The sequence below is a fragment of the Oncorhynchus masou genome, chromosome 5, assembly GCF_036934945.1.
Source record: "Oncorhynchus masou masou isolate Uvic2021 chromosome 5, UVic_Omas_1.1, whole genome shotgun sequence".
NCBI classification, from domain to species: domain Eukaryota; kingdom Metazoa; phylum Chordata; class Actinopteri; order Salmoniformes; family Salmonidae; genus Oncorhynchus; species Oncorhynchus masou.
This window is the reverse complement of record NC_088216.1, coordinates 37457566-37480762: the sequence shown is the minus strand read 5'-3', so window position 1 is coordinate 37480762 and position 23197 is coordinate 37457566. Positions and strand designations below refer to the sequence as shown.

At 41.1% G+C, this 23197-nt stretch overlaps 1 protein-coding gene across 2 annotated transcripts in view; it reads right to left on the bottom strand.

The window, feature by feature from the left end:
* The window catches only part of pmepa1 (prostate transmembrane protein, androgen induced 1), a 79906-nt gene that overhangs the window by 2635 nt on the left and 54074 nt on the right, over positions 1-23197 (bottom strand). Inside the window, exons 2-4 of one of the 2 annotated variants that reach the window (XM_064965474.1) lie at positions 21396-21550; positions 6972-7025; positions 5947-6527 (exon numbers count right to left, since the gene is read on the bottom strand). In XM_064965474.1, the coding sequence (XP_064821546.1) occupies positions 5947-6527; positions 6972-7025; positions 21396-21550 (790 nt within the window). Of the gene's footprint in view, positions 1-4797; positions 6528-6971; positions 7026-21395; positions 21551-23197 lie in introns of those variants that run through there. The other variant, XM_064965475.1, reaches the window with a different exon arrangement.

Genomic DNA, 23197 nt, shown 5'->3' with positions numbered 1-23197 from the left:
TCAAACTGCATCATGAGATGCCACTAGGGGTCAGAGGTCAAATGGCCACACCCCTTAAATAAAACCTTTGGCTGCTTGCTTATGAAGGGTCAGACATTTTTATTTTAATTCAGGTATTTGTCCTAAAATGAAATGTAAACATAAGAAATAAATCAAGTGGGGCCAACGGGAAGAAAGCGCAAGGTGTCTTACACATATAGACATACACTACATGACCAAAAGAATGTGGACAACTGCTTTTCAAACATCTCATTCCAAAATCATGGCCCTGAATATGGAGCTGGTCCCCCCTTTGCTGCATGAACAGCCTCCACTCTTCTGGGAAGGCTTTCCACTAAATGTTGGAACATGGCTTCCATTCACCCACAAGAGCATTAGTGAGGTCGAGCACTGATTTTGGACAATTAGGCCTGGCCCACTGTCAGCGTTACAATTCATCCCAAAGGTTTTCGATGGGGTTGCGGTGAGGGCTCTGTGCAGGCCAGTCAAGTTCTTCTACACCGATCTCGACAAATCATTTCTGTATGGAGCTCGCTTTTTGCATGGAGGCATTGTCATGCTGAAACAGGAAAATGCTTTCCCCAAACTGTTGCCACAAAGTTGGAAGCACAGAATTGTGTAGAATGTAATTGTATGCTGTAGTGTTATGATGTCCCTTCACTGGAACTAAGGGTCCTAGCCCGACTATGAAAAACAGCCCCAGACCATTATTCCTCCCTCATCAAACTTTACAGTTGGCACTATGCATTAGGGCAGATAGCGTTGTCCTGGCATCCGCCAAACCCAGATTTGCCAAATGGTGAAGCGTGATTCATCATGCCAGAGAACATGTTTCCACTGCTCCAAAGTCCAATGGAGTCCAACACTTGGCATAGCACATGGTGATCTTAGGCTTGTGTGCGGCTGCTCGGCCATGGAAACCCATTTAATGAAGTTCCCAAAGAACAGTTATTGTGCTGACGTAGCTTCCAGGAGCAGTTTGGAGCTCGGTGGTGAGTGTTGCAAATGAGGACAGACAATTTGTACGCACTACGCTCTTAAGCACTCGGCAGTCTCGTTCTGTGAGCTTGTGTGGCCTACCACTTCAGGGCTGAGCCGTTGTTGCTCCTAGACGTTTCCACTTCACAATAACAGCACATACAGTAAAACGGGGCAGGCCTAGCAGTGCAAAAATTTGATGAACTGACTCGTTGGAAAGGTGGCATCCTATGACAGTGCCACGTTGAAAGTCACTGAGCTCTTCAGTAAGGCCATTCAACTTCCAATGTGTTATAGAGATTGCATGGCTGTGTGCTCGATTTTATAGACTTGTCAGCAACAGGTGTGGCTGAAATAGCCTAATCCACTCATTTGAAAGGGTGTCCACACACTTTTGTACACATATAAAGTACCAGCCAAAAGTTTGGACACACCTACTCATTCCATGGTTTTTCTTAATTTTTTTACAATGTAGAATAATAGTGAAGACATCAAAACTATGAAATAACACATATGGAATCATGTAGGAACCAAAACAAGTGTTAAACAAATCAAACTGCATGTTATATTTGAGATTCTTCAAAGTAGCCACCCCTTGCCTTGATGACAGCTTTGCAAGCTCTTAGCATTCTCTCAACCAGGTTCATGTGGTATTCACCTGGAATGCATTTCAATTAACAGGTGTGCCTTGCTAAAAGTTCATTTGTGGAAATTCTTTCCTTCTTAATTCATTTGAGCCAATCAGCCAATCAGTTGTGTTGTGACAATGTATGGGTGGTATACAGAAAGTCCATATTATGGTCAGGAACAGCTCAAATAAGCAAAGAGCAATGACAGTCCATCATTACTTTAAGACATGACGGTCAGTCAATACAGAACATTTCAAGAACTTTGAAAGTTTCTTCAAAAACCATCAAGCGCTATGATGAAACTGGCTCTCATGAGGACCGCCACAGGAAAGGAAGACCCAGATTTACCTCTGTTGCAGGAGATAGTTTCATTATAGTTACCAGACTCAGAAATTGCAGGCCAAATAAATGCTTCAGAGTTCAAGTAACAGACACATCTCAACATCAACTGTTCTGAGGAGACTGCGTGACTCAGGCCTTCATGGTCGAATTGCTGAAAAGAAACCACTACTAAAGGACACCAATAAGAAGATACTTGCTTGGTCTGATGAATCCAAATGTGAGATTTCTGGTTCCAATCTCTTTGTGAGACGCTGAATATGTGAACGGATGATCTCCGCATGTGTGGTTCCCAGAGTGAAGCATGGAGGTGGTGGTGTGATGGTGCCTTGCTGGCGAAACTGTCGGTAATTTATTTAGAACTCAAGGCACACTCAACCAGCATGGCTACCACAGCATTTTGTAGTGATACGCCATCCTATCTGTTTGTGCTTAGTGGGACTATCATTTGCTTTTCAATAGGTCAATGAACCAACACACCTCCAGGCTGTGTAAGGGCGACTTGACCAAGCAGGTGAGTGTTGGAGTGCTGCATCAGATGACCTGGCCTCCACAATCATCCGACCTTAACCCAATTGAGATGGTTTGGGATGAGTTGGACCGCAGAGTGAAGAAAAAACAGCCAACAAGTGCTCAGCACATGTGGGAACTCCTTCAAGACTGTTGAAAAAGCATTCCAGGTGAAGCTGGTTGAGAAAATGCCAAGAGTGTGGAAAGTAATCAAGGCAAAGGGTGGCTTCTTTGAAGAATCTAAAACACGTTTTTGGTTACCACATGATTCCATGTGTTTTGATGTCTTGACTATTATTCTACAATGTAGAAAATAGTAAACATAAATAAAAACCCTTGACTGAGTTGACGTGTCCAAACGTTTTACTGGTCCTGTATATGTGAGCTTCAAAAGTATTAGGACAGTGACACATTTTTGTTTTGTTTTAGCTCTGTACTCCAGCACTTTGGATTTGAAATTATACAATGACTATGAGGTTAAAGTGCAGACTGTCAGCTTTAATTCATTTTTTTTATCCATATGAGGTGAACGCCAAAATGACATAATTTACTATTCATTTCTATTGGGCACAAAATAATAATAATAATAACCAAAACAAAAGGAAAATGCTAATTTGTAGAATCACAAGTTTGATGTAGTCATTGCGTACTATGAATATGGTACCAAATACTTCACTTTTGACTACTTTAATACACAAGTGAATTTGTCCCAATACTTTTGGTCCCCTGAATTGAAGGGACTATGTACAAAAGGTGCTGTAATTTCTAAACAGTTGAAATTACCCTCAAATTAAAGATGACAATCTACACTTTAATCTCATAGTCATTATATAAATTAAAATCCAAATTGCTGGAGTACAGAGCCAAAACAACCAAAAATGTGTCACTGTAACAATTTTTGGAGCTCACTGTGTGTGTGTGCACACATGTATGTATGTACGTATGTATGTATATATGTACGTATACAATTATATATATGTATATATGTACGTATACAATTATATATGTATGTATGTATAAAATTATACGTATAAAATTATATATATATATATAATTTGTATTTATTTTATTATTGTCACACACACACACATCTTTCTTCTTTGCTGTGATACCATCTTAAGTTGGGACCTCTTGCAGTTTGAGTCTCACCTCAGAGGGAGCAGTTGCATAATATCAATATTGAAGTGAGACCAATGCTGACTGAGGGAGATTGCATCTCTCTCCTTCTTCATTAAAGTGCTAAGAGATGCCTGTTGGAGAAAAGCCCAGACGGTAGGAGGATGTGTGCAGCGTACAGTTGCCTGCTAAACGCTCAGTCATGCCCTCTATTGACAAAGCACTCTCGCGCTCACCTGGCCGCTTCAAAGGCCTGACATTCAGATACAAAGCATAGAGGAAAGTGGTGAAGGTCACCACTCCAACTTTAGTTTCCTGATTAATCTTTTTCTGTTCCAAACCTACACATGGTGGAGGCTTGCATTAAAAACAAAAAATCCATGAGTTGAAATTCAACACGGGCACTAACCATGAAAATATCTGAAGGTAGGTGAGACTACGTGCTTCACGTGTTGCTTGTTGAGGTAGTTTGTCAAAATAAATCATTTGACAAATACATCTTGAGTGATAGTAGGTAATTGAGGTTAATGGAGTTGTGTTGATTTGGACTTTCTAAAGGCCAAGAAAGGTGAAAGAGTTAAGCATATGGAATAGGGCCTACGAGCAGAATCCTGAATTAAAGTCTGCAACTTTAACTCTAACGTTTGCCTAAAATCAATAGGAGATCAATTTGAAAGTCACGTACAAAATGTTTTAAGTCCGATTTTGGCCTTACGGTTCTGCTGTTTTGTTTAGTAGGCTTCTGTACGCTGCAGTCCTATGAAAAGGTGGTCAGATGCAGTTTCCCCTAGGTGCAGATCTAGGATCAGCTACTCTTCCCCTATCCTTACCTTAACCATTAGTAGGGAAAAAGCAAAACTGACCCAATATCAGCATCTAGGAGCAACTTCACCCTACTTCTGGTCAGAAATCTGGGGGCTCTGCAGATAATAAACTGGAGTTCAAAGTTGGGGGTTCAAAGGTTGAAGGCTCTGTCACTCATGATCACACATGCACGCAAAACTCCAGGTCTCTTTTTTCCTCGTTCCATTTTGTTATATAAAAAAATAGTGCAATTATTTTCAACAATTATATAAATAACTCTAAAATCGTGCTTTTTAACTTTGTTTTTCCGTTTCTATATACGTGTATATATGTTTACACACATACATTGATACATATACATACGGATGTATATGTATAGATAGCACAATGTTAAACACATTTGAGTTGGCACCCCAACAGATGACCGTTTTCACTTTTATTTCTAGAGCAGACAAAAAATAAAAAACAAAAAATGTATTTTTCTCTTTAGAATCCATGTTTACAAAAATACCCCTGCTCACACTCTCCTCTCTTATGATACATATTGCAGACTTTTCTTTTTCTCCAGATAAACAGTCTTGAATCTTGTGCAAACATCTCTTTAAAAAAGATCCAGAAAAAAATGAAGAGCATTTGCACACGGGAACTCCTGAACTTGTTTGTCCAAAGACCCAAAGACAGTACTAAAATCGACTGGACAAGACCCAAAGTACAGTACTAAACTCAGATGGGTCCAGATAGTACAGCAAGATAGCCATAAAGCACTACAGTGGGCAAAGTACTGTACTCAATTGACCTCAAAGGACTCTCTATTCCAGTGCACATGTTGATACACAGACCCAATCAGCTGTCAATCATGTGTTTCCATGGATGCCAACGCTGACCACCACACCGCTAAGCTTACTCACCCTTTGATGTGGATTGATGAGCGACGGGGGTGTCTACACTGTGGCCAACTGGGTCATGAGCTGAGGCTAACTAGGGCTAACATATGAGCTTCGATCTGGCAACCCGTGAGAGCCTGTATCTGGCAACCTGATACAAGATTGCTATCAATGCACTGTACAAGCCTGTACACGGACAGCACACAAAGCTAGACGGGGTTAGGTGGCGGATCATTAAAAGAGCCATCTGCATCTAAAAAAAGGAAGACCTGGTCATTCTAAAAGACTCTGGGAGCAACTAAGGATAAACTACAAGGAGATAAGTGACTAGAAATGATGCAAAAGGGATACAAAAACAAAATAAACCTAAATACAAAATAAAATAAAAAATGTAACTCTTTTTTTTTGTTTTCGCATTTGTCAGTATAGAAAAAAAGCTGTAAGCACGGAGACAACAAAGAACAAGTAAATATTTATACAAAGTAAGTCAGGGGCGACGGTTGTCAGTTATGACGGTGACCGGGGGGGTAAAGTTCAGAGGGGAGGCATTTCTTTTTTTTGCGTCTGCCTCCCCCTGCCACCCCATGTCGACCTCCCCTCCCCAACCCTGCCTGACACCAACAGTTCAGCTGAAGTGCGCAGAGAAAGAAATAAACAGCCGACACCAACACTGCCGTCACACTTGCCGAGGCTTCTGCTTCTCCTTTTTGTTGCGTGCGTTCCTGCTCTCCAAGCTGCCCAGGTGGGCCTGCTGGAGTATCCCATGGAGCAGCGAGGGACCCGGGCTTCCTAACCCGCCTCCGCCCCCCATGCCCCCACTGCCACTGGAAGTCTGGTGGTGGTGCCTGGGCAGGGAAGAGGGGTGGTAGTAGTGCCCTATAACCTCACTATAAGTCGGCGGCGCCCCTTCCACTCGGCTGGAGTAGGCCTGTGCGGATGTGGCTACAGTGGTAGCACTGACTCCTGCATTGAGGCTGGGCGGCGGGCACAGGGAGGTATCGAGGAGGTGGCTGTCATAGACAGTGCGGTTGGGGGGCGCGCGCACCGACTCCCTGTTAAGCTCCAGCTGTTGCTCGGGGTCGCGAAGCTGCAGGGTGCAGGGGCCCTGGTAGGGCGGGGGCTCCTCGCCGTCCGACAGCGATATGGTGGGCGGCAGGTCAATGATGGCATGGGGCAGGTAGGGGTAGGTGGGCTGGAAGCGGGCCAGACGCTCCCTCTGCAGGTAGGAAGGGCCGCGGTCCGGGGGCCGGGGGGTGTACACCTGCTGCTGTAAGGGAGGAGTAGAGGGAAAGTTAGCACAAACACACATATTTGGTCATTCATTTTTGTGATTATTTTGATGAAATTGACAACTTGTATTTGAATGCAATGCACTTAAAATAATTGAGGATAACACAAAAAAAGTTGAACTTATTTCCATTGTGGTCCTCTTGTTCAGAACACTCTTTTTATCCACAGTGACAAAAATAGTGTGTGAAGGTATATTGACAGGGGACCGAGCAACCATACAAAACAATACAGCACCATCGTTGTCATCTCTTTGCTATGAACATCCATAAACACCCATAGCCTCTCTGCTCTTATATCAGAGGACAAATCCATAATACATTTCCGCCCATTTGGGATGAATTTTAGGTCCCTGGGTTTAGGGATGACCCCTATAGACGTAAAGTCTTAATGGCTAAACAAGATTACCCATAATCCCCCTTACCTCACTCATTCCACTGGTGGACCCTGGGCCATCTGAGGACCACAGACTCCCATCCTGAGAGAGCGATGGCGAGGTGCAAGGAGAAAGACAGAGAGAGAAGAATTTATCATTCACTGGATACCATGTTGTGCAACTAAGTGGAGTACTTACCTTTCCAGCCAAAGAGCCAACCACCTTTGAGCATAGGGTGAAGGTGATGAGATCAACCCCAGAGCCAGACAGAGTAAGGTATACTTGTATAGCATCTCTTAATAGGCAGAACCCAAGGGCTAATACTGGAGTGCCTTTGTAAACTTCCTGTCCTTCTATCTGAGCCTTGTTCTCTACACCTAGATGGGCTGTGAATTGGACAAGAGCTACATGTACTGCTCAAGTGCTCTTCACACAAGCAATCCTAAACAAACACACAGCCAGACACTGACCGTGACACAGAAAGCTCTGTCATCTCTGACTCATACCCCCTCCTGCAGAGTACACAGACGTCTGCCTAGCCCAAAACACACACACGGCATCATTCCCCACATCTCCTAACGAATGAATCACAGGCTAGGTGATTCAGAAAGCAGCAGTGTGTGTGGGTGATTCAGAAAGCAGCAGTGCAGTCATATGGTTTTGGAATCTTCAGATAACTGCACTGGGCGATGTGTCAGACATGTGGCAGACAACCTGTCTCCCGTAAACCTCTGACAAAGACACACAAAGAAAGAAACACCAGACGTTAAAACGAGTATACAAAACATTACATAGACTGACCAGGTGAAAGCTATGATCCCTTATTCACTTGTTAAATCCACTTCAATAAAGAAGGATTTGTAAGCCTTGAGACATGGATTGTGTATGTGTGCCATTCAGTTGGTGAATGGGTAAGACAAAATATTTAAGTGTCTTTGAACGGAGTATGGTAGTAGGTGCCAGGCACACCGGTTTGTGTCAAGAACTGCAACGCTGCTGGGATTTTCACACTCAACAGTTTCCTGAGTGTATCAACAAAGATCCAGTATATGAAGGACATCAAGCCAACTTGGCACAACTGTGGGAAGCATTGGAGTCAACTAGGGCTGTCCCCGACTAAAACAAATCTTGTTCGATTGTTAAACATTTTTAAACGTGTATTTTTCCATATACGGTGCATTCAGAAAGTATTCAGACCCCTTGACCTTTTCCACATTTTGTTATGTTACAGCCTTATTCTAAAATGGATTAAATCGTGTCTCCCCCCCCATCAATCTACACACAATACCCCATAATGACAAAGCAAAAACTGTTTTTTAATACATTTTTGCAAATGCATGCATGCATGCATGCATGTATGTATGCATGCATGCATGTATGTATGTATGTATGTATGTGTGTATATATAAATAAATCACGCTACAAACTATCATCACCATGCCCTTAAGGAAATCACAAATATTATGGACACAGAAATAATGGATATTTGGAAACTAAAAAACCCTGACCTAGTGAGATATACATGGAGGAGACTTAATCAAGCTAGTCGTCTTGACTACTTTATTTTCTCTTTCTCTCTTGCGTCAAATGTTTAAAAAGTATTGATAGGAGACAGAATGCGATCGGATCATCATCCAATTGGCCTTCACAATAACTGTTACAGAATTTCCACGTGGACAGGAATATTGGAAATTTTATCAAAGTTTACCGGAGGACAATGTATTATTTATAACTGAATTTTGACAGTACAATATAGGTTCAATAAATCTCCTTATTGTTTGGGATACCTTTAAATGTATGTGCAGAGGTCATTCAATTCAAAATGTATCAATAAAAAGCAGTTTCTGTCTAAAGAGCCAAGACCAACAAGGGAAATACATGAAATAGTACAGGGAAAAACAAAAAGAACTGGAGGAACTTATTCAAGAACGATCTAATGTAATCTATTACAAAAATAAAACAAACTGGATGGAATATGGAAAAAAAGCACCAACTTCTTCCTGAATCTCCAACACAGGAATGCTACCTAAAAGAACTTGCAGATACTCGTTATTATGATTCTACAAATGATATTTTAAAAGAGGAAGCTAAATATTTGAAGCAGATGTTCTCTATTCTGTCTCATCCTCAACCTCTGAATGATGATGACTAAGGAATTATTTGCAAATACAACAAATTAAAATTAACAAAATGTACAAAAAGGATTAGTGCGAACACTAAATTACAGATGAAGAACTTTGAAGGCTATAAAATCCTTTCAGTCTGGAAAACCCCCAGGGCTTGATGGCATACCGGTAGAGGTATATCAATCCTTTTTTGATATTCTCAAAGCTTCATTGTTAGCTTGTTTTAACTACTCCTATAGAAATGGGAGTCTGTCAGGTACTCAGCAGAAAGGTCTGATTTCACTATTATTAAAACAAGACCCCGATGGCAAATATAAAGATCCAGTCTATCTAAGAAAAACTGGGGGCCTTTTACCCTGCAATGTTGTTGCAAAAATACTAGTGAAATGCAGAGCACTCAGAATTCAAAAAATGTTTTTTTTTTATCAGGTATTGTTCATCCTGATTAGACCGGTTTTCTACACGGACAATACATTGGAGATAATATACGACAACTACTAGAGATAAAAGAACAACATGAAACATCTAAGAAGTCAGGCCAGGTGTTAGTGGATTTTGAAAAGGCCTTTGATAAAGTAAGAACGGAATTTATTTATAAATGCCAGGATTTTTCCAATGTTGGTGATTCTCTTATATAATGGGTAAAAGTAATGTATAACAACCCCAGATGTAAAATAGTAAAAACCAGCTACTTCTCAGAGAGTTTTAAATTGTCAAGAGCAGTTAAAAAAGGGTGTCCGCTGTCACCATATCTATTCGTTATGGCTATCGAAATGTTAGTTAATAAAATCAGATCAAATAACAGCAACTCTCCTTCCATGGCCTCCAACCGCTCTTAAACGCAAGTAAAACTAAATGCATACTCTTCAACCGATCGCTGCCCACACCTGCCCACCCGCCCAGCATCACTACTCTGAACAGTTCTGACTTAGAATATGTGGGCAACTACAAATACCTAGGTGTCTGGTGAGACTGTAAACTCTCCTTCCAGAAAAAGACAAAGCATTTCCAATCCAAAATGAAATCTAGAGTCGGCTTCTATTTCGCAAAAAGCATCTTTCACTCATGATGCCAAATATACCCTCGTAAAACTGACTATTATACCGATCCTTGACTTCGGCGATGTCATTTACAAAATAGCCTCCAACACTACTCAGCAAATTGGATGCAGTCTATCACAGGTGCCATCCGTTGTCACCAAAGCCCGAAAAACTACCCACCAATGCGACCTGTATGCTGTCATTGGCTGACCCTCGCTTCATATTCGTTGCCAAACCCACTATAATTATTATTATTTTCCACCATAATTTGCAAATAAATTCATTAAAAATCCTACAACGTGATTTTTTTTCTAATTTTGTCTGTCATAGTTGAAGTGTACCTATGATGAAAATCACAGGACTCATCTTTTTAAGTGGGAGAACTTGCACAATTGGTGGCTGACTAAATACTTTTTTTGCCCCACTGTATATACCTCTCTATTTATGGAAATATTGCCCTGATTAACTCCTTAGTCATATCTTAGTTTACTCACTTACCTATGGCGCTGCCTACTCCTGGTGATTCATTTTTCAAATCATATGAGCAAAAAATATTACGCTTTATCTGGGATGCTAAACTAGGCAAAATAAAGTGTACCTTATCTATATAATGAATATGAACTGAGTGGGTTGAGATTATTAAATATAAAAGCACTAAACCTCTCTTGAAAAGCTTCACTTATACAAAAGTTTTACTTGAACCCTAATTGGTATATTACTAAGAAAAGCTCATGTAATGTTTAAAAATTGCCTTTTTGTCTTTGTGCAGATTGCCACGTCTCATTTTCGATTAATTGAACATTTTTCAAAGTCTCTCTCTTTTTCAAACAAGCATCGCAGAGCTGGCTACAATTCCAAATTAATTCCCTTGAAAAGATAGAACAAATATTATGGCTGACCTCAAATGTGCTGGTTGACAAAAGACCTGTGTTTATGAATGTCTGAAAATTGTATTTTATTTTGTTTTTAAATTATATTGTAAATTGGAATGGTAGAGTTATGTCTTTCATGGAGTTATTATACTTGTATGGGAAGGTCTGCTCAATCCAAGATTACAACCAATTGATTACATCATTACCCCAAAACTAGGCAGGTGCCAGCGGGAGGAGGTAGGGGAATGCTCATCCAGAAGCGGCGCTCCTAGTGGCTGGGGACTTTAATACAGGTAAACTTAACTAATTTCTAACAGCATGACACATGTGCAACCAGATGAAAAAAAAACTGTAGACAACCTTTACTCCACACACAGGGAAGCATACAAAGCTCTCCCTCGTCCTCCATTTGGCAAATCTGACCATAATTCTATCCTCTTGATTCCTGTTTACAAGCAAAAACTAAAGCAGGAAGTACCTGTGACTTGTTCAATTCTGAAGTGGTCAGATGACGCGGATGTTACGCTACAAGACTGTTTTGCTAGCACAGACTAGAATACATTCTGGGATTCATCCAAAGGCATCGAGGAGTATACCACCTCAGTCATCGGCTTCATCAATAAGTGCATTGACATCATCCCCCCCCCCCAGTGATCGTACCTACAAATCCCAACCAGAAGCCATGGATTACAGGCAACATCCGCATCGAGCTAAAGGCTAGAGCTGATGCTTTCAAGGAGCGGGACACTAATCCAGACGTTTATAAAATATCCCGCTATGCCCTCAGACGAACCATCAAACAAGCAAAGTGTCAATACAGGATTAAGTTAGAACACTACTACACCGGATCTGATGATAGCAAAAAGCTTGGAGCACCTTACATTAAATTCTGGGAAAAAAGGCAAACTCAGCTCCATGATTCATTGAAACAGATGGCTAATTCATCACAAAACCAACTGATATTGCCAACTACTTTAAAGATTTTTTTAATTGGCAAGATTAGCAAATTTAGGCATAACATGCCAGCAACAAATGCTGACACTACACATCCAAGTATAACTGACCAAATTATGAAAGACAAGCAGTGTAATTTTAAAATCCGTATAGTTAGTGTGGAAGAGGTGAAGAATTGATTGTTGTCTATCAACAATGACAAGCCACCGGAGTCTGATAACTTGGATGGGAAATCACTGAGGATAATAGTGGATGATACTGCCACATCTTCAATTTAAGCCTACTAGAAAGCGTGCACCCTCAGGCTTAGAGGGAAGCAAAAGTCATTCCGCTACCTAAGAATAGTAAGGCCCCCTTTACTGGAAAAATGGTGTTTGACCAGATACAATGCTATTTTACAGTAAACAAATTGACAAACTTTCAGCATGCTTATAGAGGAGGACATTAACAAGCACAGCACACAAATAACTGATGATTGGCTGAGAGAAATTGACGATAAAAAGATTGTGGGGGCTGTTTTGCTTCAGTGCGGCCTTTGACATTATGGATCATAGTCTGCTGCTGGCAAACCTTGTGTTATGGCTTTACACCCCCCTGCTATATTGTGGATAAAGAGTTACCTGTCTAACAGAACACAGAGGGCGTTCTTTAATGGAAGCCTCTCCAACATAATCCAGGTAGAATCAGGAATTCCCCAAGGCAGCTGTCTAGGCCCATTACTTTTTTCAATATTTACTAATGCATTTCCACTGGCTTTGAGAAAAGCCAGAGTGTCTATGCGGAATACTCAACACTATACATGTCAGCTACTACAGCAACTGAAATGACTGAAATGCTTAAAGAGTTGCAGTTAGCTTCAGAGTGGGTGGCAAGGAATAAGTTTGTCCTAAATAGTTTGAAAACTAATAGCATTGTATTTGGGACAAATCATTCACTAAACCTCAACTACATCTTGTAATAAATAATGTAGAAATTGAGCAAGCTGAGGTGACTAAATTGCTTGGAGTTACCCTGGATTGTAAACTGTCATGGTCAAAACATATTGATACAACAGTAGCTAAGATGGGGAGAAGTACAGTGCCTTGCGAAAGTATTCGGCCCCCTTGAACTTTGCGACCTTTTGCCACGTTTCAGGCTTCAAACATAAAGATATAAAACTATTTTTTTGTGAAGAATCAACAACAAGTGGGACACAATCATGAAGTGGAACAACATTTATTGGATATTTTAAACTTTTTTAACAAATCAAAAACTGAAAAATTGGGCGTGCAAAATTATTCAGCCCCTTAAGTTAATACTTTGTAGCACCACCTTTTGCTGCGATTACAGCTGTAAGTCGCTTGGGGTATGTCTATCAGTTTTGCACATCGAGAGATTGAAATGTTTTCCCATTCCTCCTTGCAAAACAGCTCGAGCTCAGTGAGGTTGGATGGAGAGCATTTGTGAACAGCAGTTTTCAGTTCTTTCCACAGATTCTCGATTGGATTCAGGTCTGGACTTTGACTTGGCCATTCTAACACCTGGATATGTTTATTTTTGAACCATTCCATTGTAGATTTTGCTTTATGTTTTGGATCATTGTCTTGTTGGAAGACAAATCTCCGTCCCAGTCTCAGGTCTTTTGCAGACTCCATAAGGTTTTCTTCCAGAATGGTCCTGTATTTGGCTCCATCCATCTTCCCATCAATTTTAACCATCTTCCCTGTCCCTGCTGAAGAAAAGCAGGCCCAAACCATGATGCTGCCACCACCATGTTTGACAGTGGGTATGGTGTTCAGGGTGATGAGCTGTGTTGCTTTTACGCCAAACATAACGTTTTGCATTGTTGCCAAAAAGTTCAATTTTGGTTTCATCTGACCAGAGCACCTTCTTCCACATGTTTGGTGTGTCTCCCAGGTGGCTTGTGGCAAACTTTAAACGACACTTTTTATGGATATCTTTAAGAAATGGCTTTCTTCTTGCCGCTCTTCCATAAAGGCCAGATTTGTGCAATATACGACTGATAGTTGTCCTATGGAAAGAGTCTCCCATCTCTGCTTTAGATATCTGCAGTTCATCCAGAGTGATCATGGGCCTCTTGGCTGCATCTCTGATCAGTCTTCTCCTTGTATGAGCTGAAAAATTAGAGGGACGGCCAGGTCTTGGTAGATTTGCAGTGGTCTGATACTCCTTCCATTTCAATATTATCGCTTGCACAGTGCTCCTTGGGATGTTTAAAGCTTGGGAAATATTTTTGTATCCAAATCCGGCTTTAAACTTCTTCACAACAGTATCTCGGACCTGCCTGGTGTGTTCCTTGTTCTTCATGATGCTCTCTGCGCTTTTAACGGACCCCTGAGACTATCACAGTGCAGGTGCATTTATACGGAGACTTGATTACACACAAGTGGATTGTATTTATCATCATTAGTCATTTAGGTCAACATTGGATCATTCAGAGATCCTCACTGAACTTCTGGAGAGAGTTTGCTGCACTTAAAGTAAAGGGGCTGAATAATTTTGCACGCCCAATTTTTCAGTTTTTGATTTGTTAAAAAAGTTTGAAATATCCAATAAATGTCGTTCCACTTCATGATTGTGTCCCACTTGTTGATTCTTCACACAAAAAATACAGTTTTATATCTTTATGTTTGAAGCCTGAAATGTGGCAAAAGGTCGCAAAGTTCAAGGGGGCCGAATACTTTCGCAAGGCACTGTATGTCCATGATAAGGCACTGCTCTGCCTTCCTGACAGCACTGTCAACAAGGCAGGTCCTACAGGCCCTAGTTTTGTCACACCTGGACTACTGTTCAATCGTGAAGTCAGGTACCACAAAGAGGAACCCCGGATAACTACAATCGGTTTAGAACAGGGCAGCACGGCTGGCCCTTAAAATGTACACAGAACTACCATTAATAATATGCATGTAAATCTCCCATGGCTCAAAGTGGAGGGGAGATTAACTTCATGACTACTTGTTTTTGTAAGAAGTGTTGACATGCTGAATGCACTGAGGTGTCTGTTTAAGCTACTAGCACACAGCTAGTACACCCATACATACCCCACAAGACATGCAATTAAAGGTCTCTTCACAATCCCCAAGTCAAGAACAGACTATGGGAGGCGCACAGTACTACATAGAGCCATGGCTACATGAAACATCTTTTCCCCCCCAGGAGACTGAAAATATTTGGCATGGGTCACCAGATCCTCAAAAAGTTCTACAGCTGCACCATTGAGAGCATCCTGACCGGTTGCATCACCGCCTGGTATGGCACCTGCTCGGCATCTGACCGTAAGGCGCTAGAGAGGGTAGTGCGTACGGCCCAGTATATCACTGGGGCCAAGCTTTCTGACATCCAGGACCTATATAGGCGGTGTCAGAGGAAGGCCCAAAAAATGGTCCAAGACTCCAGTCACCCAAGTCATAGACTGTCCTCTCTGCTACCACACAGCAAGCGGTACCGGAGCACCAAGTCTAGGATCAAAAGGCTCCTTAACAGCTTCTACCCCCAAGCGATAAGACTGTTGAACAACGAATCAAATGGCCCGCCAGACTATTTACATTGACCACCCCCTTTGTTTCACACGGCTGCTACTCACTGTTTATTATCTATGCATAGTCACTTTACAAATGACCTCGACTAACCCTGCAATGATTAGGTACCGGTACCCCCTGTATATAGCGTCATTATTGTTTTGTACATTTATTGTGTTACTTTTGGATTGATTCGATGTTTTAACTCTATTTCTTGAACTGCATTGTTGGTTAGGGGCATGCAAGTAAGCATTTCATGGTAATGTTGTGTTCGGCTCATGTGAAAAATAACATTTGATTAGAACTGGTCTGTCTGCCCAATATAAAGGATCAAAACGGGCGGAGGAATAAAAATAGCATAAATAGGAATACCAGTTTCATTTGAGGACAAGGATGTTGACAGCTGCGCCATAAGGATTGCTAAATAGTTGGGAAGAGATTTTTGATGTACCGAATCCATGGTACATGGTGTATGAGTTGATATACACTGCTCCAAAAAATAAAGGGAACACTAAAATAACACAACCTAAATCTGAATGAATGAAATATTCTTATTAAATACTTTTTTCTTTACATAGTTGAATGCGCTGACAACAAAAATCACGCAAAAATTATCAACCCATGGAGGTCTGGATTTGGAGTCACACTCAAAATTAAAGTGGAAAACCACACTACAGGCTGATCCGACTTGGATGTAATGTCCTTAAAACAAGTCAAAATTAGGGTCAGTAGTGGGTGTGGCCTCCACGAGCCTGTATGACCTCCCTACAACGCCTGGGCATGCTCCTGATGAGGTGGCGGAAGGTCTCCTGAGGGATCTCCTCCCAGACCTGGACTAAAGCATCAGCCAACTCCTGGACAGTCTGTGGTGCAACGTGGCGTTGACGGATGGAGCGAGACATGATGTCCCAGATGTGCTCAATTGGATTCAGGTCTGGGGAACAGACGGGCCAGTCCATAGCATCAATGCCTTCCTCTTGCAGGAACTGCTGACACACTCCTGCCACATGAGGTCTAGCATTGTCTTGCATTAGGAGGAACCCAGGGCCAACTGCACCAGCATATGGTCTCACAAGGGGTCTGAGGATCTCATCTTGGTACCTAATGGCAGTCAGGCTACCTCTGGCGAGCACATGGAGGGTTGTGCGGCCCCCCAAAGAAATGCCACCTCACACCATGACTGACCCACCGACAAACCGGTCATGCTGGAGGATGTTGCAGGCAGCAGAACGTTCTCCACGGCGTCTCCAGACTCTGTCACGTCTGTCACATGTGCTCAGTGTGAACCTTCTTTCATCTGTGAAGAGTACAGGGCGCCAGTGGCGAATTTGCCAATCTTGGTGTTCTCTGGAAAATGCCAAACGTCCTGCACGGTGTTGGGCTGTAAGCACAACCCCCACCTGTGGATGTCAGGCCCTCATTATCACCCTCAAGGAGTCTGTTTCTGACCGTTTGAGCAGACACATGCACATTTGTGGCCTGCTGGAGGTCATTTTGCAGGGCTCTGGCAGTGCTCCTCCGGCTCCTCCTTGCACAAAGGCGGAGGTAGCGGTCCTGCTGCTGGGTTGTTGCCCTCCTACGGCTTCCTCCACGTCTCCTGATGTACTGGCCTGTCTCCTGGTAGCGCCTCCATGCTCTGGACACTACGCTGACAGACACAGCAAACCTTCTTGCCACAGCTTGCATTGATGTGCCATCCTGGATGAGCTGCACTGCCTGAGCCACTTGTGTGGGTTGTAGACTCCGTCTCATGCTACCACTAGAGTGAAAGCAATCCCAGCATTCAAAGCCAGCTCTTGAAAAGATTAGTTTGGATGTAGATGGTGAAAATCTATTGAATGATACTGAAAATGCTAGTCAGGAGTTTTTTTGTTAACATTATACCCCAAAAAATCCACAGGGGCTAATAATTTGGATCCTGGTCTGCTTAAGTGTGCAGCACCCCTTATTGCTGGCTCAGCAGCCCACATTTTCAATTTAACATTATCAGGAAGTATTCCAAAAGCTTGGAAATCCACACGTTCTGCCACTCCATAAGGGTGGTGATGCAAATGATCAAATGACCCATTTCAAGACTACCTTGTTAAGCTAAAATTCTTGAATCCTTGGTTAATTAATGTACAACTTCATCCTTTTTATCTGATAATTGTATTCTTAATATAAACCAATCAGGGTTTAGGCCTGGGCATAGTACTACCATAGCAACCACGCTAGTTGCTAATGATCTTGTCAATGCCTTGGATGTTAAAAACAGCTATGCTGCCTTGTTTATTGATCTGTCAAAGGCGTTCGACACTGTTGATCATTCTGTTTTGCTGAAGAAATTATCAAGAGTAGGCCTGGGATATACAGCCTGTTTATGGTTTCAGAATTATCCTAGCGACAGAACTCAGGCCATCTTGATAGGTGGGGTTAAATCAGAATTTCTTGAGATTCTTGAGAAAGGTTTTCACCAGGGTTCAATTTTGGGTCCATTATTGTTCACCTTGTTAGTTAGTTTAGCATTCATCTCTGTGCAGATGACACAGTTTTGTATTCCTGTGCCTTCTCAGTGCAGCAGGCCATTTGTGAACTTCAGCGTGACTTTGATTCAATTCAGAAATCACTTACAGACCTTAAATTAGTGTTAAATACAAGTAAAAAACAAGCTCATGCTGTTCTCTAGGTCACGAAATGTTGAACGTGAGAACCTGTATATTTGTGCTATAAATGGTGCCCAAATTGAGCTTGTTTCTCAATATAAGTACCTAGGTGTCTGGATTGATGACAAATTTTTATATAGAAATAAATCATGGCTTAGTATTAAAAATAGGAGAAATAGTGTTAAAGCAACGCTTCTCCCTGTATTGGAATTTTGGTGAAATTGTTTACATGCATACGGCAACCTCTGTTTTAAAACCCTTGGACTCAGTCTACCATTGTGCAATATGTTTTATCACAGGGACAATTTCAGGACTCATCATTGTAGTCTGTATACAAATGTGGGATGGGCCTCACTGTCTGTAAGAAGAGAGCTGAATTCTCATTTACTTATTTACAAAGTAATCTTACAGAAACTCCCTCCATATGTAACTTCATTAATTAAGATAAGAATAATAAGTTACCAAACCCGTTCACAGGAATGGATAACACTAGAGATCCCTTCAGTCTCCACAGACATAGGAAAATCCGCATTTAGTTTTTTGCACCTAATTTGTGGAACAATATGCAGAGTTCACTGCAGCTAGATGTACTGGTGCCACTCAGGTAGTTTAAATTATTGATTGAGAACCTCTATGTAGTTGAATGTGATTGCTTTTATTAAATGTTTATTTTTGTTAATTGTGTGCTGAATTATATTGTTTTATACACGTGTATGTTTTAATATTCTGTTTTTATTGTAATGTGTACAGGGCTCTCTCTATGTTTAATCTCAATGTGACTCCCTGTTGAAATCAAGGTTAAATAAAAACAAGATTCAAGACATCGTGCTTTTCAGCTAAAATTATTATACAGAATTCTTGCCACCAACAGAATGTTGAATATTTGGGGCATGCAATCATTGCAGCTCTGCAGATTTTGTTGTAAAATTATTGTACAGAATTCTTGCCACCAACATGATGTTGAATATTTGTGGCTTGCAATCATTGCAGTGCTGCAGATTTTGAATCAATAGACCATTTGTTTTGGTATTGCCCTCAGGTAGCCTGTTTCTGGTCTCCGGTTCAGGAATGGCTGAAAATGCATAACATTGATCGAAAATTGACCCTAGAAATAGTATTGTAGGGAGATCTGGAGAGACCTGGTCAGTCAATCACTAATATACTAAAACTTTTAGTTAAAATATTTATCTTCAACTCATAATCTGTGGATTCTGTTCGATTTAATAGATTCAAATTGTATGTTAAAACACTACAGGATAGTTGAAAGATATATGGTGCGTAGAAATCAAAAGAGGGTGGCCAGCAAAGATCGGTGGGATGGGCTGAAGGAAGCTGAGGGTTGGGATGTGGAATTGGAGACAAGTGAGAGTGGAGTTGCTGGGCAAAAGGGGGGGTACAACTCAATATTAAGGTATTCCTAATATTTGGTATACTCAGTATATTATATACCGAGTATACAGTTGAAGTCGGAAGTTTACACACACTTTAGCCAAATACATTTAAACTCAGTTTTTCACAATTCCTGACATTTATTCCCAGTAAAAATTCCTTGTCTTAGGTCAGTTAGACCCATTTACGACCAAGCTTTAACTTCCTGACTGATGTCTTGAGATGTTGCTTCAATATATTCACGTAATTTTCATGCATCATGATGCCATCTATTTTGTGAAGTGCACCAGTCCCTCAAGCAGCAAAGCACCCCCACAACATGATGCTGCCACCCCTGTGCTTCATGGTTGGAATGGTGTTCTTCGGCTTGCAAGACTACCCCTGTTTCCGCCAAACATAATGATGGTAATTATGGCCAAACAGTTTTATTTTTGTTTCATCAGACCAGAGGACATTTCTCCAAAAAGTACCATCTTTGTCCCCATGTGCAGTTGCAAACCGTAGTCTGGCTTTTTTATGGCGGTTTTGGAGCAGTGGCTTCTTCCTTGCTGTGCGGCCTTTCAGGTTATGTTGATATAAGACTTGTTTTACTGTGGATACAGATACTTTTGTACCCGTTTCCTCCAGCATCTTCACAAGATCCTTTGCTGTTGTTCTGGGATTGATTTGCACTTTTCGCACCAAAGTACGTTCATCTCTAGGAGACAGAACGCATCTCCTTCCTGAGCAGTATGATGGCTGCGTGATCCCATGGTGTTTATACTTACGTACTACGTACAGATGAACGTGGTACTTTCAGGCGTTTGGAAATTGCTCCCAAGGATGAACCAGACTTGTGGAGGTCTACAATTTTTTTTCCTGAGGTCATGGCTGATTTATTTTGATTTTCTCATGATGTCAAGCAAAGAGCCACTGAGCTTGAGGGTAGGCCTTGAAATACATCCACAGGTACAACTCCAATTGACTCAAATTATGTCAATTAGCCTATCAGAAGCTTCTAAAGCATGACAATTTTCTGGAATTTTCCAAGCTGTTGAAAGGCACTATCAACTTAGTGTATGTAAACGTCTTACCCACTGGAATTGTGATACGGTGAATTATAGGTGAAATAATCTGTCTAAACAATTTACTTGTGTCATGCACAAAGTAGATGTTCTAATCGACTTGCCAAAACTATAGTTTTTTAACAAGACATTTGTGTATTTAAACTTCCGACTTCAAATGTATATGATCTTTTCTGCATACTTTAGATCTGGTATAGTTATTTAAATATGCACTATGCAGAAACAGTACTGCCATTTCCTGGTTGCAAAAAATGTAATGTTTCGCCTAATTTTAGTTTATGTGACAAAACATGTAAGATAGTGTAGAGAATCATTGCACAATCTAAACCGCTGTGAAATATATTTTCCACAACCAAAAATATTGTATTTTCAGCTGTTTAAAGCTGGTGTAGAAAACCAAAAGCATAGAAGTAGCACACACAGAACAGATCTACAGCTTCTTAGAATGGCTTTCAATGAGAATGACAGATCTATAATACACATTTCTATGTGAATTTGGCCAGGTCGACCAAAAAGTTACATATTGCAGCTTTAATTTAACACTGAAAGTGTTGTGTCCATCTGGAAAATGTGCAATGCACCAAAATGTGTATCCCGTGACCTTTATCTCTTTCCCTGCCTTGACCCACAAGTGGGTCCCAACCCACAGTTTGGGAAGCACTGGTTAAGGCTGCATACTGGTCTGTGTGGCGGCTGTCAAGTAAAGTATATTCCCTGTTCAGTGAGATGTAATTATCAAGTACTTATAGGGGCTGTAAAATAGTCTACACCCTTGTCTGTGTGGAGGCTGTAAAGTACACTCCCCACCCTGGTCTGTGTGGAGGCTGTAAAGTAAAGTCTACGTCCTGGTCAGTGTAGAGTACTTACTGAGGCCAGTGGTAGTTGGCGCCTGCGAGCCTGGCTGTGCCTGGAGATGAAGGAGCGTGCTGACAGGCGGTAGTGGTTGAGCAGGCATGTGATTACCACCACCATCACCATCATCACCACCACGATCACCAGGATCTGCACAAACTCCAACTGGGCTGGAGAGAGAAGGGAGAGGTTAGAGCTAGTGGAAGAGTGGAATACTTGATTGTATCACCTAAGCTTCATCAACATATCATCAAGTGAGAGGATACTATGTATTGGATCTTCTTTTAGTCTAGCTCCGGTTATTATATTGGCTGTGCGTGAAACTCCCTTCATAGAAATTTGAAGAACCCAAGAGGACAGATAGGAGGATATGTACATTGCATAGTTTATTGGGAAAGGGTGTTTGGGACCATGGTAATTGAAGACAACTTAGTCCAATGTTACGAAAAGCAACTTGCATAGGTCTTCAGTGCATTCGGAAAGTATTCAGACCCCGTGACTTTTCCACATTGTTACGTTACAGCCTTGTTCTAAAATTGATTAAATGTTTTCTTTTCTTCTCATCAATCTACACACAATACCCCATAATGACAAAGCAAAAACTGGTTTGTAGAAATGTTTGCAAATTTGGAAAAAATAAAAAACTGAAATATTACATTTACATAAGTATTCAGACCTGATACTCAGTACTTTGTTGAAGCACCTTTGGCAGCGATTACAGTTGAGTCGTCTTGGGTATGACACCACAAGCTTGGCATACCTGTATTTGGGGAGTTTCTCCAATTCTTCTCTGCAGATCCTCTCAAGCTTTGTCATACCCAGAGATGTTAGATTGAGTTCAAATCCGACTTTTCCCGAAGCCACTCCTGCATCGTCTAGGCTGTGTGCTTAGGGTCATTGTCTTATTGGAAGGTAAACCTTCGCCCCAATCGGATGTCCTGAGCACTCTGGAGAAGGTTTTCATCAAGGATCTCTATGTACTTTTCTCCATTCAATCCTGACAAGTCTCCCAGTTCCTGCTGCTGAAAAACATCCCCACAGCATGATGCTGCCACCACCATGCTTCACTGTAGTGATGCTTGGCATTCAGGACAGAGAGTTCAATCTTGGTCTCATCAGACAAGAGGTGTGTGCCTTTGAAAATCATGTCCAATCAATTGAATTTACCACAGGTGGACTCCCAAGTTGTAGAAACATCTCAACGATTATGAATGGAAACAGGATGCACCTGAGCTCAATTTCGAGTCTCATAGCAATGGGTCTGAATACTTATATAAATAAGGTATTTCTGTTTTTTATCTTAATACATTTACAAAAATGTATTAAAACCTGTATTCCCTTAGTCATTATGGGGTGTTATGTGTAGATTAATGAGAAAAAAATATATATTTGTATCCATTTTAGAATAAGGCTGTAACGTAACAAAATGTGGAAAAGTCGAAGGGTCTGAATGCTTTCCGAATGCACTGCATGTTTGGTAACCCTTCATTTTAAAGCCCGGTAATTATTAGACAATAACTAGATAAATACAAAAAGTAAACACATGGTAACTATTTGGTGTAAAACATACTTATTAGGTACCAAACAAGTACGTACTACCTACATACTTAGTAAATACAAAGTAGCAAAATGTAATTATATAATAGTCCTCTAAAGTCCCAAAGGTTAGTATTGAGGACCTTATAAGTACAAGATACCCATTATGTAAATACCAAGTAAAAACATCTATGGTATATTGTATTTATTTATTACCATGTACTTACCACATACCTTCAAGTCAATCATCCTGTCTCTGGTAATAAATAAATACAAAATAC